This window comes from Carcharodon carcharias, chromosome 20 (genome assembly GCF_017639515.1).
Source record: "Carcharodon carcharias isolate sCarCar2 chromosome 20, sCarCar2.pri, whole genome shotgun sequence".
Classification (NCBI taxonomy): Eukaryota; Metazoa; Chordata; class Chondrichthyes; order Lamniformes; family Lamnidae; genus Carcharodon; species Carcharodon carcharias.
Window position 1 is genome coordinate 86,383,165 of NC_054486.1, and position 16,703 is coordinate 86,399,867.

The 16,703-nt window shown below is 40.8% G+C and overlaps 1 protein-coding gene across 2 annotated transcripts in view; it reads left to right on the top strand.

The window, feature by feature from the left end:
- The first annotated feature begins 289 nt into the window (after positions 1 to 289).
- The window catches only part of LOC121292579 (rho-related GTP-binding protein RhoJ-like), a 41,509-nt gene continuing 25,095 nt past the window's right edge, over positions 290 to 16,703 (top strand). For both annotated transcript variants that reach the window (XM_041214729.1, XM_041214730.1), the window contains exon 1: positions 290 to 702. In XM_041214729.1, the coding sequence (XP_041070663.1) occupies positions 495 to 702 (208 nt within the window). In that variant the 5' untranslated portion in view covers positions 290 to 494. The remainder of the gene's footprint in view (positions 703 to 16,703) is intronic.

Here is a 16,703-nt window from a genome sequence, read left to right on the forward strand (position 1 = left end):
GTTACTTGCTCCCTCCCATGTTGTGCACATGAACTATCAGATTACACCAGAACCAACTTGAAATGAAGCCTGCATTCCAGCATCATCAAATAAAATCCAGGATTCAAACGCTCGCAAGGTTAAGATTCTTGCATTTAAAAGAAAATAGAGAGGCTGGGTTGGGCACTACCTTTGCAGTTCGTTGTATTAAAAACACACACACAAATTGGAAGGAAACAGACGCTCTAGGGATTTAAGCTAAAGATCCTGGCGCAGTTCCGTGACACACACACACATACAGAGCTCCCATTGTATTAGCTGCTGCTTTGCACATCTCCTAATTTGGATTTACCGGGAAACTCATTTCCTGAGGCTGGAGAGGGAGCGCGAGGCTGGAGGGTCGGCAGGGACCGACCGGCACAGACAGAGACAAGGAGCAGGGAGACAGACAGACAGACAGAGACAGCGGCCGCCCGGCGGCCACTCCATATGGCGACGGGCCGGCGCTGAGGACGATGCCGGGGGCTGGGAAAGAGCAGCGAGCGCGGCCGCCACCCCAGCAGCAGCAGCCGGCGCCACCGCCGCCGCCGCCTCAGCACCGGGACATGCTGAAGTGTGTGGTGGTCGGGGACGGGGCGGTGGGGAAGACCTGTCTGCTCATGAGTTACGCCAACGACGCCTTCCCCGAAGAGTATGTGCCGACCGTCTTCGACCACTATGCAGGTGAGAGAGACCCCGGTTGCAGGTTGACCTCCCCCTTCCTTCTCCTCCTCCTCCCTCTCCCCCTCAGGCCTCGGGCTGCAGGCTGACCTCCAGGCGGGTTAATTCCCCGCCCCCCCGCTTGATGCCGCTTGGTGTCTATGTTACCTGTTTAGGCCGAGATAGTTTTCCTGCCCCCCCCCCATAAATCCCGGCTACAGGAGGGCGGGGTTGGGATTGTGGGGAAGAGTTGCTGACGAGTGAAAGCTGTGCTGCGAATGATGGCTGCACAGTGGATCAGCCAAGCTTTTCACTCGGGTTCACGGGCAGTGTTACACTTTCCATGTAATGGGTGGCAGCTTTTCCTGTAAATAAAGTGAGCTCAGACTGAAAGAATCCGAGGATGCAATAAAGCGAAGCTGCAGTTTGCACAGCGAGAGGAGAAAAAAAAGTCCTGAAACTTGCTCATGTGGCTCAATTAGTTGCATAAGTACATTCAGTGAATCGAATTGTGCACTCTCCTCCCCCTCACCCAAGTTTCAACCCGGGAACTTGGACGTAGTTAAGTTATCACACTGTAGGCAGGCGGTGTCCTAATGCACTTTAACAAGTTGAACAGTATGGGATCCTTCCCTTTACGTTTCTTTGTGATCATATGGGATTGCTGATGTAAATAAACTTCAGCTTCTGAAACTGGTGGGTTAAATTTGAACGACGGAACTAGTGCCTGCCATTAGGATTTCAAACACAGTATCAGTTGATTCTGAACCAATATTTTATTTGCATTAATCCTCACGGTGCTTTCACTCATGTCCTTCTACTGCATGTTTCTAATGATCTTTTATAGAATATTCTATTAATCCAACATAATTGATAAAACATTTTTGGTGCAAAATTGTTCACTTTCTATGTCATGTCTCTTAATTTGAAGCACTGGATAATTCAGATTTGTTTAGTGTAAAGAAACTTCAAATTATTCAGAGTGGACTATTATCTAACATTGTTTTAAGAACTGGAAAATCAAACACTGTCTGCTTTTAGACCCCTTAACTTCTTAGTGATAAAGTAATCACAAGAATACATGGTCCATCCTCCATATTTGCTTTGTTCACTTGTTTCCCAGTTTCCAGTTCTGATCAAAGATCATATTCAAAATGTTAACCCATCTTCACATTGCACATGCTGACAGACCTACTGGACAGTTCTAGCATTCCATTTTAAATTATATTTTTTACTCTTTGAGCGTATGAGAGAACACTAACCAGAAAAATGATTTATAGAAGTTAATGGAACTGGCATAATTTCTCAGTGACATTTTCCCCTAGAATATTTTTACTCCGTAATGTCAATGGTAATAAATAATAATAATGAAGTTCAGCATCTGCCATAAATAATAGGTAAGTCCTAATGAGATTGGTACTTGGACAATAACCTTAGCTCAATGGTAACATTCTCACCTCTGAGTCAGAGGTCATGGGTTTAAGTGCCATGGCAGAGATTTAAGCACATGATCCAGACTGACACTTCAGCACAGGAATGAGGGAGTACTGCGCTGTCAGTGGTGCCAGCATTCAAACGAGAAATTAAACCAAATGTGGTTTGCTTATTAAATGAGTATAAAAGATCCCATGGTGTTATTTGAAGAGCAGGGAGTTTTCCCAATGCCCCAGCTGATATTTATCTGTCAACCAAAATAACATAAAATTTTCTGCTCATTATCTCATTGCTATTTAGGATCATAGAATGGTTAAAGCAGAGGGAGGCGTTTGGCCAGTTGAGTCTGTGCTAGCTTTCTTCAGGGGCAATCCAGCTAGTCCCACTTACTTGTCTATCTCTGGACCCCTGCAAGATTTTATTTTCAAGTACTTATCTAATTTGAAAGTCATGATTGAATCTGTCTGCACCACCATTCAGGCAGTGTATTCCAAATCGTAACCACTTGCTGTGTAAAAATGTTTGTCCTCATGTCACCTTTGGTTCTTTTGCCTTAAATCTGTGTGCCCTGGACCCTTCCACCAATAGGAACACTTTCTCTTTATCTGCTCTGTCCAGACACCCCACACCTCATGATTTTTGAACACTTCTGTCAAATCTCCTCTCAACCTTCTCTGCTTTAAGGGGAACAATCCCAGTGGGACACTTTCTGCCCAGGAATTGGCTTATCATGTTTCTCTACACTTCAAAAGTGCTTCATTGGCTATGCAGTGATTTGGACATCCTGAGGCCATGAAGTGCACAAGTTCCTGCTTTGTTTCTGACTGGGCAAACATTGCTGGACTAATTCTGGTGTCCCTACCTGGCAGATTTCAAGGGGAGGAAAAAGGCACCATTGCCTCAGCAAATAATTTTTACACAATCAGTTTATAATAATAAGACTATATTCATCAAAATCCACCTATAGTGGCTTGAAGACTTTAAGCGTAGGGATGCTAAATTTACAAAGCTCTCTCCAAATTATTGCCTTGCTGACAGATGTGAAAGATGGGCTTAGGACTCAAACTCATGGCTAAATGGCTGTGAAGCTGGCAACCGTGTGAGCTTTTTTAAAACATAAAAGTGGAAATCAAAGTTTAGTTTAACCTTGTCCCCATCTAATTTGAGGAAAAGAAACAAAAGATACAGGATATGCTGATCAAGGGTTGGGTTTGGTGCAAAATACAATAAGCTTTTGTTCTTGAAATGACATGAGATTTTATTGGGTGGGGCAACATTTGTTGTTGCCATTTCTGATTTGACCTTGTATTAACATCTAGTTTTATTTTTAACTGGTGCCTGTAAAAACTAACTGTAGATCTTTAATTGGGGAAAAAAAAGCTTAGTATTTTATTTGGAGATCTAGGTGGACACGGCTGTTACTGTCTTAAGGTGGACCATATATGATGGATGCACAGTTTGGTAGGATAGCACACAACACACCAATAATGCATGAAGCATGTTATCATTGTTTTATTAATCCTGCAATGTGTTACTGCTTGGAACACACCACCGAATATATTGTTCTCTTATGGAAATATTTTCTGTTACTTTGCACTGGTAGAAGTGTTATAGGAGTTACCATATGGCAAGTTCCACTTGTGTGCTATGTGATTTGAATGGAATTGATCTGTGATTTATTTAACTGACTAGTTCCATGTGTTAAAGTCCTCTGTCTGTTAATGCAATGCTGTAAGGCTACTGACCTTTGGATTCTGGATTTTCCTGTTGCATTTTAGCTTATATATGTTCCATACTAATGCAACTATGAAGCGCTCCAATTTCAATATGCTCCTGTAGACTGTTGTAATAAATATGGTGCGTAAATGGAAGGGTATCCAGCTTTGGATGCAGTATAAATTTCATATTCTACAGATGTTGCATGTAAAATTTGTCAAGAATAGCTGGTTTCTTATTTTAATTCCCCTTGGAGTGTAAACATTAGATTTGCATTCCATTACAGTGAAGCATGCTGTTTATAGTATAATCTCAATTGGTTAAAATCCAACGCCTATAATAAATCACTGTTTCAGTGAAAATGGAACATTTAATTTACACAACCAACATACTATATATTCTTTTAGAAACTACTGTTTAAATGGTATGGTAACACAGTAGTATTTTGACCTATTTTACAGTAACTCACTGTACAGCTATTATGAAAGTAGTATTGTTAAATGGCTAAGTCATTTTTGAAGGCAATCAATTACCCATTCTTCTACTTCTGGAAGTCAAAGTAATAATACCGGGACAAAGTAGCAGTTCAGACTCTACTGTTGATATGCTACAGCTAGTTTCTCACTAATGTACAAATACACTAACTCTATTGTGGAGCTTCTCAAAACTGAGAGCAAAATCCCAAAACACTACTTCTGCAGACAGCATCATAGTACTGTTCTACTCAGGCTCAGCAATTTCACCCATTGAGTAGCTGAACAATGCAGACCAGGATAGTCCAATGTTCAATTTATAGTGAGTGCAGATTTTGCTAATCTCAGCCAAGGCATTAGTACATTACCACAATTGGCATCATTGTCCTAGAGTTAGGGAAGGGGGGAAAAAAAAACATAGGTAGGATTCCTCTTCCTGGGATTGAATGTTTGAAAGTTGAGCAAGAATACAATCAACCTTGGCTGAGATGATGCCTAGTGTCAAATAACCTTATGACATTTACAGCACAGAAGTGGAGAAAAAGGCTTCAGAGGATGATTGCCATCCACTGAATTGTTCACCAGGAAGTTGTCACTGGCTTTAGGAGAGGAAAGAGTGGGAGAAAACTGTTGTTAAAAGAGGATAAAAAGGATATACTGCAATATGAGCAGTGTGAATGTCATGATACTTCCCTTGACTGGCCTAATTTGTGTGGCATAGCTGGAAGTTGAGTATAAGACAAGGTAACAAAGTTACTAATTCATATTGTGATATTTAATATTGTTTCCTTAATTTAAACGCTGACTTGACAAAATAGGACCATGGACCAGATTCTATTTCACAAGATGTTCTTTGCATGTGCTATTGTGATATTTTGCTGAATGTGTTTCCTTTTATTGGCATTCTGTTGGGGACCTTATTAGCATATATAGAAGAAAATTCTGGATTACTTCAAATCAACATCAAAAACATTTGGTACTTCAACAAAGATGTTTGCAAATTAAATATGTGAACTAAGATGTGGGAATCCTTCAGCCCCCTCAAAACGAAAGTGAAATCATTTTGATCAAGGCCTATTACATATGTTTTATATAAATAGCTCAGCACATTCAATCTTATTTTCAGTTGGCCAGCAATCAATAATGTTGAGTTTGCTGAATATGAAAAGAAGTGATGGAATCATGGGATAAGTTGCTGTAACTTGACATATGGCATTAGGATAGAATTTAATTGGTCCCTAGCTAATTCACAATGACCATGATGTATAATTACTGTATGTGATAAATCACACAACCAGAGAGAGATGGAAAGTACTGCAATTGCACGTGCACAGATGTGCTACTCATCTCAGAATGCCTACTGTAGATAAAACCAAATAATTTTTGTGACTGCATCCAATTTCCTTTTTGGTCTTTCATTATTTAACTTAGCTAATATGGTTCTTGAGATAAATCTGATGCATTTTATTGCTGGAATACAAATCTATTTTCAAAAGTATTATTCTGAGGGCGATGATTTGAAACAGTTGTATCTCACAAAACTTGTAAGATGCTGAAAATGCATCTAGAATACCTTAGGAAGTGTCTGTTGTACCTTCGGAAGGATATTAGTTGGAAACATTATGGCCACCGTAGAAAATTATGAGATTTGTTATTTTTAGAAATTCGTTATCCACTAGTAATGTATTGCATTTTATTTAGCTGACACGAGACAATTTGGGCAGTAATGTTATCCATTTTTATGGTGTGGTTTATTTTTGTTTTCAAAGAAATGTTCAACTTGATCTTAAATAAATGACCAAATTCCACTAGTGCGTAAATTCAAATTAACTTATTTGAGCCAACTCAGTCTTTCGTGTGCTTTATAACATTCCATTGATTTTAGTATGCAGGCATCAGCACATTTGTTAAATATTTAATGATATGGAATCTAATTTACCCGGACCCATGAGACTAACCATTTTCAAAATTATGAATATTTTGTGCCTGAGTTCAACTTTTGTTCACAGTAAATATTTCAGATTAACACAAAATCAAAAAGGTGAATGGAAGAATAATTGATGTTTAGTTACTATTCAAATGTCACTAGTCTGATAATAAAGGCTGTAGTGCATTTGTTTTATTAAATGCACAAACGGATGAATGTTTTCCAATGGTACTTCATAGATGAACATTTTGAGAGCCCAACCGCGTATTATTTGCATTGAACTTATCTCATATCCTTAGTTTTGTTACAAATGTGAGGTTTTGCAGGATGGTTATGTTTTAACTGTCTCTTTTATTGAAGATAAAATGAAGTAATGAAGAGAGTCATGTGATCTGCCATGTGTTCTGCAGATGACAGGCCTGTGTGGCCTAGTTGCCATGGAGACTGGGGGCCCAGGTCATGTGCTATTGAAATGCGTGTGCCAGGTTTAACACCTGAAGACAAAGGCAAAAGCAGATGTTCTTGATTTTGTAGCCCTTCTGCGTCAGAGACTTTGAACAGGAACAGAGAGAGAGAGAGAATCTGGTGGAGAAAGAGACAAAGAACAGCAGTGGCTGTGGGCTGCAGAGGGAAAAAGCTGTTTTCTCTGTTAGCTACCAAGCCGAATGCTGGAGAAAGCTTGTCCACTGTTCGAAGAGAAGGAATGCACATCAATTTAGAGACACTGGAAGAATCACCCTGGTGAGGCTGGAAGAAGGAATCACTGCTCAAAGTCAGTTTAGGTATTCTCTGGATCTTGAGAGGAAGGACCTTTGACAGTCATGACTTGGCAAAATGGGAAGTGTACCTATTGGAAGCTGGGAGTGACTTTAAACTGTTTCCTAAAAAGACTGTGGCCTGGATTTTCAACACAATGGAGAGCCTTATTGCCATGGGGAAAAATAGCAGAAAAGCCCAGAAATTTCAAATCCTGCCCCCGAACATGGCATTTACCATTTTTACGGGGGCGGGAATGGGAGTGGTTTACATTTTATACATGCACATTTTGCGGAGGGAGTTGACCGTTTAAATCATCAGCTGCTTCCATTCAAGTCAGATTTTGGTAGCCCAGGAGTGTGAAACCTAAAGTGTGCAGAGCAGGCCTGAACCTTGTGCATTTCTTTGGGTACCTTTGAAGCGATCAGGTACCCCTTTGGATCAGATCCCGGGACACCATTGGCAGAGGTAAGGTGCCCTTTGGAATTGTTAAATGTAGGCATGAATGTGTGTAAAAAGTGCATGAATTCATTAACTGCCAAGTTCAACACACCTGTCAAAATTGTCAAGAGGAACTGTCAAACACCTGTCAAAGGGAGCTGTCAGGCTGTCAAACCATATAAAAACCTGCCCTTTAAATCTTTGAAAAAATGCCTGGTGTTTTTAAAAAAAAACTCATTGCTTGCTATTTCACTCTGATGTAAGCCTGGGGTTTTTCATTACCTTACTAGTGCTGCATGACTGATTACACAAAGGTATATTACCAGAATAGGATGCTTACCATTTCACAATTTGATTGACACCGACAAGTGGTTATAGACTATGACCTCTAGTGGGATAATGAATTCCAATGCTTGTCCTTATAAGGGATCGTGCACTTGAATGAAACATTTGTTGTTGTAAGGCTTTATGCAATTGAAGGAATGCAAATATAGTAAGTCGGTTTTAGAGGTTATTTTAATATAGTAAAGTTTGCAATAGACACTTCAAATTTTATTTTATTTCATTTCTGCATGGGTCCTGAAGTCTGCCCACAGTAGATCTAGGTGAGTTGGCATGTGTGAGATTTTGATAATACTACAAATCTTTGGGGTTCTATGTTGGTCCAAATTAACATTAATGGATTTTGTCTTATTTAAACAGTTCTGTTTGAATTTCTGCTAGTGAGACAATTAATAGTTAAGGCAGGCTGGGAACAGGAAGGCAGTTACTTGTAATAAACTATTCTTGATGAACGTAAATTACCTTAAAGGTGCTTAAAAGTCAGGGTTCAATTGTTTTAATTACACAAAGTGCAATTCAAGGCTTCTTTGTCAGCCTTTAATAAATAGGCAAAAAGGTTTAGTTTAAACAGCCCTGATTTCTCACCATCTGTCCGTAAACAGAAACGTGTTTTGATTTTCACTTACCCCTTTATAAGTGGTGACGTGTTTCTTCTTAGTTTTGGTCTGGTCCAATTTCTATCAATAACCCCACAGCAAATCTGAGATAGGGTAGACTAAGAGTAAAAGGGTTATATACCTCAAACCCCGAGAACATACACATAGTAGGTGTTAGGGCAAATGGGTGATGGATGGGGGACATGCTTCGACAGGAGTTCACATAGAGACTATGAAGGGCCATGGGGGGTGGGTACAGGGGCATACGTTGGCATGGAGGATGTGAGAGATTATGGAGAGGTGGGTGTAGGGCATGGATTGGCATAGATGGGGCATGGGTCGTTGGCTGGGAGGTGAAGTGTGAGAGCTAGAGGAATGTTTTATGTTTTATTCTTCTTTAAAAATTCTTGGACAGAATGCCAGAGCCCTGAGGAGGCCTTCCACATAACCCACCTCTGCGCCTGCCCCCAACTTCTGATCTATCCCACTCCCTGCCCCCAGACCAAAAATCTGGTGTCCGGACAGCCATTTTCAAAAGTCATGTTCGCAGAGCCAGGAATTCTCCCAACTTTGCTCATCCAGCTTGCGCACAAAAATCCAGGTCTGTAGTTCAGTGGAGAGCATGCTGTAAGGTGTATATATGCAGCATGGGCTTATCGATCACAATAAGACATGAATAAGGTTTATCTTTTCTGTAGTTTAGAGTATTAGTTGCCGCTAAGTAATGTTTAGTCACTGTTGCTTTTAGTTTGTATGTTACAGTAAAAGCCTTGAAACTTGAAATCTTGCCATGCAATTCCTTTAAGTTGGTCACTGGAATTCAAATTTCTTTTTAAAAGTTATTTGTCTCAAAACGGATTGTAACAGGTTTTGTCAAGTGTTATGCGTACTTTTGAATGTATAGTGTATAACCAATGTTTTAAGAAAAGTTGTCATAAATTAGCACTTGCAACATCCTTGAAGAATTAGTCTCATCTGCACTTGCTGAAAGTGCGCTCTATTTTTAGAAACTGTACTTCTGAGCTATTTTATAATCTTTCCTTACAACTGTGATGTCGTATCCTGTTTGTTCTGTAGTTGTGCTAGTTCCAGTAAAATTTAGTTCACCCTATATTGGCACCTCACACTACTGTCCAGTGTGCTGTTTTTCTCAGTGCTTAATGCTGACAAATCAAAGTTAATGAACTTGAGCTACAAAATTAAGTGCAGGTATACGGTTTTTCAGTTATTTGTGGCAGTTGCTATTAACTTGTGTGCATTATTAATGCCATTCCTCCTTCCTGACATTTTAGGCATCTAAAATGTTAATGATTTGACCTAATCCTCCTAAAGTATCCAAGTTTTCTATGGAACAGTAAATTTGGCAGTACTATAAATGGGGAAATTTATGCTGCTCAGTAACATAAGAGCAGCACTGTTCACTCAGTCTCATTCCCTTTCCCCATTCACTTAAGATTTTCTTTATTTATCCATGTATGGGGAGACGGTGGCATAGTGGTAAAGTCACTGGACTTGTAAGCTAGATACCCAGGCTAATGCTCTGGAGATAAAAAGAGCAAATGTTGGGAAAAGTCAGCAGGTTCGGCAGCATCTGCAGAGAGAGGAACAGAGTTAACGTTTCAAGTCCGTACGACTCATCTTCAGCCGGAATCATTGGACTCAAAACGTCAGCTCTGTTTCTCCCTCCACAGACCAGCTGAGTTTTTCCAACATTTTCTGTTTTTATTCCAGGTTTTCAGCCTCTGCAATATTTTGCTTTCGTCTTAATACTTTGGAGGCAAAGGTTCAAATCCCGTCAAAGCAGCTGGTGGAATGTAAATTCAATTACCATAATAGAATCCGGAATTGAAAGCTAGTTTCAGTCACTGGTGACCTCTCAGTTCAATGGAAATTAGGGATGGGCAACAAATGCTGGCCTTGCCACTGACAGCCACGTCTCACGAAAGAATATTAAAAATGTAGCTTTAAAGGCTATTCTAGATTCCACTTTCAACACCAATGTCAGTTTATAACAATTTTCTGCAGAAAAAATTCTCCTAACATCTCTTTATTTCTTGCAAATGGCTTCTTTGCCTCTGCCTTCCTTCCTTTTGAACATTACTGTCATCAACTTTTTCTTCAAAAAAAAAAACAAGGGCTTCTCCTCCCATCACCTCGGATGTCATCCAAGAATCCACTGTTCCTCAATTTATATCTTGCCTCTTGGCAGCATTACCTACATCTCCAGTTAGCTTCCATTTGCATCACGTGGACAGCCCGTCTTTTCAAGCACCTTTCTCAATTTCATCCACTGCCTCGAATCTTAGAAGACCAAAGACCTCATTTTCAGCCCACATCGCAAACTCCCTACCCTCCTGAAAAAGTCGAGCCGTCTCCCTTACAACTGTTTCAGGCTGAAGCAAAAAGGCCCGTCCAACTCTGAGCTAGATTTCCAACCTCATATCCTTTTCGTCACAAAGACAGCCTACCAGCGCTGTCACAGCATCAAATGCCTCTCGCCCCTACCTCAGTCATCTGGATTGAATCCCTCACTAACACCATCACCACCTCCACACATGATTATTTCAATAACAAGGACAGTATTGCAGGCTATGTTCCTGGCTGGTAATTCAAAGGCCTAGGCTAATCTCAGACACAAGTCCAAATCCCACTTTGGCAGCTGGGGAATTTAAACTCAATTAATTAAGTAACTCTGGAATTAAAACGCCAGAATAATGTAACTACGAAACAAAAAAGCCCATTTGATTCATAAATGTCCACTAGAGAAAGAAATCGCCATCCTTTTCCTGGTCTGTCCTTTATGTGACTTTAGAACCACATTAATGTGATTGACTCTTAACTGCCCTCTGGCCTAGCAAGTCACTCAGTTGTATCAAACTGCTATGAAGAAATAAGAATGATCCCATCATTGACCTAGGAAATGATAACGACATGCTCTGCTTAGTCACCAAAGTTCTCCTCATTGACACCTGGGGACTTGTGCCAAAATTGGAAGAGCTGTCCCACAGACAGTATGGCATAGCCATACTCATGCAATTATACCTCACAAGAATGTCCCAGACACCACCATCACTATCCCTGGAAATGTCCTGCCCCACTGGCAGGACAGACCGACCAGAAGTGGTGGTATGGTCAGGAGGAAATTGCCTGGGAGCCGTCAACTTTGACTCTGGAACCCATGAAGTTTCATGGATTTGGGTCAATAATGGGCACAGAAACCTGCTGATTACCACTTCCCTTCCTCCCTCCCTCCCTCAGTGATGAATCGGGAATCCTCCATATTGTACACTTGGAAGAAGCGCTAAGGATAGCAAGGGCACAATACACTCTAGGTGAAAGGCCTTAATAACCATCACTAAGAGTTGCTCAGTAGCACTGCTACTGATTCAGCTGGCTGTTGTGCAGACAGAGCCCTGTCTTCATACTGAGACCAGCCTCCAACATAGATTCAGAACATACCTAGCAAATCAAAACTGGGCATCCTTGTTGGCAGCCGAATTCTATTTCACCATAATGCATAATCTCATGGCGCCAGAATATATTTCATTCGACTATTTACCATCAAGCCAAGGGATCAGCCCTGATCTGTGAGGAAAGCATGTCAGGAGCAACACCAGGCAAACCTAAAAATGAGTGCAAGCAATCCCAAAGCTAATGGATCAGATAAAGGCTTCACAGTTCTGCCACAGCCACTCATGAATGGTGATGGATGATTGAACATCTAACCGGAGGAGGAGGCTGCTCCTGATGATCCATAATAATGGCGAAGCCCAGCAATTCAATGTAAAACATAGCACATTTGCAATTATCTTCAGTCAGCAGTGCTAAGTGCATGATCCATCTTGGCCTCCTTTTGAGGTCCCCAGCCTCACAGATGCTAGTTTTCAGCCAATTGGATTCACTCCGCATGGTATCAAGAAAAGGCTGAACGCACTGGCTACAGCAAAGTCTATAGGCTGTGGGCGCATCCTGCATATAGTACTTAGGACCTGTACTCCAGAACTAGCTGTGCCACTAAACAAGCTATTCCAGTACAGATACAATCCTGGCATCTAACTGATAAAGTGGAAAATTGCCCAGGCATGTCATGTCCACGAAAAGCAGGACAAATCCAAACTGGACAATTCCCACCCCATCAATCTATTCTTAATCATCATGAAAACGATGAAAGTTATTGTCGACAGTGCTATCAAGCACCACTTAACTCAAGCAACAACTCACTCGCCACTGCTTAGTTCAGGTACTGACAGGACCATTCAGCTCCAGACCACATTACAGCTTTAGCCCAGATGTGGATAAAAGAGCTGAATTCCAGAGGTGAAGTGAGAGTGACCACCCTTGATATAAAGACAGCATTCGACCAAGTGTGTTATCAAGGAGTTCTAGTAAAATTGAAGTAATTGTGAATCGGGGGAAACACTCTACTGACTGGAGCCATACCTAGCACAGAGGAAGATGTTTGTGTGTTTTTGGCGACCAATCATCTCAGCCCTAACACATCGCTGCAGGAGTTCCTCAAGACAGAATCCTCGGTCTGACCATATTCACCTGCTTCATCAATGGTTTTGTCTCCATCATTAGATCACAAGTGAGAGCATTTGCTCGTGATTGCACAGTATTCAGTTTCAATAGCAACTCCTCAGTTAATGAAGCAGTCTGTGGCCACATGCAGCAAGACCTGAACAACAATAAGGTGGGGACAAACATTCACGCCACTTCAGTGTCAGGCAATGGCCATCTCCAACATGACAGGTTCTCACCATCTCTTCTTTAGTCGTGTGACCCCTGATTCAGTTGGTAACACTTTCACCTCTCAGCCAGGCGGTGGTGGGTTCAAGTCTCACTCCTGGACTTGAACACAAAGGTCAAGGCTGATATTCCATAGGAGTGCTGCAAAAAGGTTCCAAATTCCAGATGAGACATTAAACTGAGGTTCTTCCTGTCCTCTCAGGTGGATGTAAAAGATCCCATGGCACTATTTCAAAGAAGAGCAGGGGAGTTATCCCTGGTGTCCTGGCCAATATTTATCTCTCAACATCACCAAACCAAATTATCTGGTCATTATAACACTGCTGTTTCTGGGAGCTTGCTGTGCACAAATTGGCTGCCATGTTTCCTACATTATAACAGTGACTACATTTCAAAAAAGTGCTTCATAGGCTGTGAAGTGCTTTGGGGTATCCTGTGGTAATGAAAGGTGCTTTAAGTGTAAGATTTGTTTTTCTCTTGACATTCAATGACAAACATGAGATGGGTCTCAATATAACATTCTGAAAAATTATAAAATAATTCTTTGGTGATTGACCAGAAGCATTTTCCACTTTGTCCCTTCTAAATTATGATCACCATTTCCTGCACCATCAACATCCTTGGGGGATCAACATGGACCAGAAACTTAACTGAACCAGCCACATAAGTACTGTAGCTACAAGAGCAAGTTAGATGTTGGGTATTGTTTAAAAATTTAATTTATTCTTTCATGGGATTTAGACGTTGTTGGTTTGAACAGCATTTATTGCCCATCCATAATTGCCCTTGAGAAGGTGGTGGTGAGCTGCCTTCTTGAACTACAGCAGCTCATGTGGTGTAGGTACACCCACAGTGCCGTTAGGAAGTGAGTTCCAGGATTTTGACCCAGCAAAGATAAAGGAATGGTGATATAGTTCCAAGTCAGGATGGTGTGTGACTTGAAGGCGAACTTGCAGATGGTGTTCCCGTGCATCTGCTGCCTTTGTCCTTCTAGGTGCTGGAGGTTGCGGGTTTGGAAGGTGCTTTTGAAGGACCCTTGGTGAGTTGCTGCAGCACATCTTGTAGATTGTACACACTGCCACTGTGCCTTGGTGGCAAAGGGAGTGACTGTTTAAGGTGGTGGATGAGGTGCCAATCAAGCAGGCTGCATTTTCCTGGGTAGTGTCAAGCATCTTGAGTGTTGTTGGAGCTGCACTCATCCAGGCAAGCGGAGAGCATTCCATCACACTCCTGACTTGTGCCTTGCAGATGGTGGACAGGCTTTGGGGAGTCAGGAGGTGAGTTACTCACTGCAGAATTCCCAGGTTGTGACCTGCTCTGGTAGCCACAGTATTTATACGGCTGGTGAAGCTTAGTTTCTGGTTAATGGTAACCCCAGGATGTTGATTCTGCAGCAAGTCACTCGCCTCCTGACTCCCTAAAGCCTTTCCACCATTTATAAGGCACGTGTTAGGAATGTGATAGAACTCTCCACCTGCCTGAGTGAATGCCGCCCCAAAAACGTTCAAAACTTGAATTATCCAGGACGAAGCAGCTCACTTGTTTGTCACTCCATCCACCACCTGAAATAGTCACTCTCTCCACCACTGGCGTAACGTGGCTGCAGTGAATGCCATCCACAACATGCACTGCAATAACACGCCAAGGTTTCTTCGATGGCAAATTCATGACCTCCACTGCCAAGCAGGTTAAGAATAGTAGGCACATGGGAACACCACCATCTGCAGGCTCTCCCTCCAAGCTGCACACCATCTTGACTTAGAAATATATCATTCTTCCTGCATCATCATTGGACCAAAATCCTGGAACTCCCTACCCAACAGCACTGTGTGTATCTCTACAAAAGAACTGGATGGTTCAAGAAGGTGGCTCACCAGTGTTTTCTCGAGAACAATTAAGGATGGGCAGTAAATGCTGGCTTTGACAGTGATGCCCACATCCCATTAACAAATGTAACCTAATAATCTCTTGGCTGGTCTACCATTCTCCATATTCCACATACTCCAGCTGATCTAAAGTTCTGCTCATGCTATCCTATATCAAGTCCCATTCACCCACCAACCCATCCTCACTGATGTACTGTATATTGATTCTCTTTTTCCAATGTTCAACTTGCATCCTTATGTTTAAATCCTTCCTGACCTGCACCTCGCACCCCTCCAGTGAAAATATCTACAGGAATGTTTGTAGCTAATAAATAACTGAATCTTTTTTGGAGGAAGGAGGAATTTTTTCTTATTATATTGGTGAAGGTACACCTTCATTTTGTCATTCAAAATTTGTCCAACTGTTGAACCTTTACCTTAAATCGTATAATTCGGAGCTGTAATTATAATCCTCAAAAGTTTGAAATAAAATTTCACATATTCTATCAGTTCTCCAATTTGCTTAAAGTCCCTAGCATGAATTAAATTGCATTTATCATTGGAAATCTATTTTTTTTTCTATTTTGGAGGGGAAAAAACCTCATTAAAGTATAAATCTTTTCAGGAAGAGTCTTGCTACATGTGGATAAAGTGTTTTCAAATACAAAATAAATATAGCACATGCTTAAAGTTACCAAAATATTATTCAAATTTCAAGCATAAATAACAGTTTTTAAACTTCCCGCTTTTTTAAAAGGATATATTTTTATGGGTATAGTATTTGATTGCAATTACTAAATATTTGTGCATTAGTCTAGATTCACCACTTGCTGGTTTCAATTTGCTAACAATCAGAGGTAATGAATCAGCTAATAAAAGGTGATTTGATTTCCTGTAAGTTAGTGTTTACGATGGACATTTTGACAATTCAAAATATAACACCAACTTGTAAAATTCTGAACTGAATCAGCTAGCGTAATATTATAGGTTGTTCATTGTGCTGCTCTCGTGTTTGTGGTTTCATTGACCTTGTTAGCTAATAGAAGACATCTGGCAATGCAGACAGAAATACTGACAGTCATTTTTTTTTTAAAGTAAAATTGGCTCAAACCATAAGCTAGCTAGTTGGAATCTGTAGACTCTCACATGACATGCCTGCCACAGAAAGAGCCTTAACTGGAGGCTATCATATAAGAAGTTACTGTGTTCTAAATTCCTATTATTTTTAACTAATTAAGTGTAATTTCAGTTTTGTTTACTTCTTCTATGTAAATAGAATGTGTTATTTGTAGAATATCTGATATAATCAGTGTATTAGCACAGAATTTGCCAATAAAGAAGTCAATTTTGACTAGAGATGAATGACAGTCTGCAACTATTTCTATTGGGCTTCTGTAGATTTTTAAAAATAATATGGCAAATAATGCTATAATCTAATAGGAAGAAATCTAATGTATTAAAGCTACTACGCTGGCATCATAAATTATAAGGATTGAGGTTTAACTGTTTGTCAGGACCATTTGCATACTAAGATCTGTTGCAGCTTTGAAAGAATTTATTTTATTTTGTACATAACTTATATAGACTTAGATTAACATTGTTATGCATTCAATGGCAGTTGTTTCAGAAGCTGGTAGGCCCTCTAGCTCTCACCCCTCACACACCCTCATCCTCCATCCATGGCCCCTCATGCCCTCCATGCCACTATAGCCACTCACCCAGTACC